Source organism: Procambarus clarkii, chromosome 32 (genome assembly GCF_040958095.1).
Source record: "Procambarus clarkii isolate CNS0578487 chromosome 32, FALCON_Pclarkii_2.0, whole genome shotgun sequence".
NCBI lineage: Eukaryota > Metazoa > Arthropoda > Malacostraca > Decapoda > Cambaridae > Procambarus > Procambarus clarkii.
Window position 1 is genome coordinate 37,836,171 of NC_091181.1, and position 1,794 is coordinate 37,837,964.

The 1,794-nt window shown below is 45.9% G+C and overlaps 1 protein-coding gene across 1 annotated transcript in view; it reads left to right on the top strand.

Annotated features, from left to right (window-relative positions):
- Window positions 1-662, top strand: part of LOC123759548 (uncharacterized) — a 16,701-nt gene extending 16,039 nt beyond the window's left edge. Inside the window, exon 3 of the mRNA XM_045744661.2 lies at window positions 608-662. Within this exon, the coding sequence (XP_045600617.2) occupies window positions 608-662 (55 nt within the window). The remainder of the gene's footprint in view (window positions 1-607) is intronic.
- The last annotated feature ends 1,132 nt before the right edge of the window (window positions 663-1,794 follow it).

The window sequence follows — 1,794 nt, forward strand, 5'->3', positions numbered from 1 at the left end:
TCATGTGACCTTTAAGTTAGGCTACACACACACACACATACACACACACACACACACACACACACACACACACACACACACACACACACACACACACACACACACACACACAGAGGGTGTGTCATGTGGTGGAGGCAAATTCCATACACAGTTTCAAATGTAGATGTGATAGAACACAATAGGTTCCAGAATCTGTACACCAGTTGATTGACAGTTGAGAGGCGGGACCAAAGAGCCAAAGCTCAGTCCCCGCATGCACAACTAGGTAAGTTCACACACACACACACACACACACACACACACACACACACACACACACACACACACACACACACACACACACACACCAGACACAAAAACTCAAAACTAATCTGACCCGAGACTAACAGCTCTCAACCTGCAATAACCACATCTTAAGAACGATGTCTCCTTAATTAAGCTCCAGCCCTGAACAAGGCAGCTCTTAACCCCCTGATCCTGTGATGTGTCTTGGGAAATGACGGCGTAGTTCCAGATAACTATGCAATATATTGCTCGCTTATATATATAGTTGAGATTATGAATTGGATTCCATACAAGGCAGTCTGTTGTGGGTGTATATTTGCAGGAGATACTCTTCAGAGGAAGATAATGAAGGTGCTCAAATCTCGAACTTCAGTTAGGATATTGGACTGTAATGTATCCTGGAACTTCGGGCAGGATATTGGATTTTAATGCAACCTTCTTCATATTCGACATGGTTCAGGATCAACATGGTTCAGAACCGACATGGTTCAGAACCGATGTGGTTCAGGATCAACGTGGTTCATTACCGATATGGGTCAGGACCAACACTGTTCAGGACCGACATGGTTCCGGGGCAGGAAGCCTGACCATCCCCAGGATGCAATCCAAAACAGTTGCATTACCCCCGGGTACCTATTTAACTTCAAGGCGAACAGAAGCACTTGGTATAAGGAAACATGCCCAACCGTTTCCGTCCTACCCGATTGGAAGCGGATCTCTTTGTTGTGAACCCCTGAGCTACAGGGGCCCATTAATGTTATGCCTGCTGACCTGGTGCTTTCACCCTGATAACCTGTCCTCACCCTGCTGACCTGGTGCGCTGACCCAAGTAACCTCTTGTCCTCACCCTGTTGGTCTTTTGTCCTGATCCTGGTAATCCTGACCCTGACCTAACCACCACCTGCTCAGTGCACCGTGCTGCCCTCTTCATTTTCAACATCGGAACTGCCCCATATTTTTAGCTTGCGCTCGCGTGCTCCCTCCCATCTCCGTAATGGTCGTGAGCACGGTCGTGGGGGTCCGTGTTCCCTCACATGTCCATAATTCTTCGACTTCAGCTATGGGAAGATAGACTGTTCTCCCAATCTATTTCCCATGGGTGAAGTCTCCCATGATTATTAGTCTGGATCCGTTCCTGCATGTGACAGAAGCTGCTCTCTCTATTATATTAATAGTAGACACGTTGCTTCTGTCATATTCCTGTCTGGTCTTCTGTCATGTGGTGGGGGGTTATATATTACTACTATTATTATTTCTTATCCTCCAGTTGCCATAGTGCCTGTTTTGTAGTCACTTAACCCTTCACAGCCTGAGACAACCATCTCTTCAAAACTCTAGTCTTTTCTTATCAGCTGAGCCACTCTTCTTCAGTCTCTTCCTTCCTTATCTTTCCTTACCACGTAGTATTCCTGCAGACACACTACACTTGTTATAACTCTTGTTAATTTTGTTTCTGTGAGTGCTATTATGTCTGGGTTTTCTTCCTGTGATCTTTCTCCAAGTTTACCT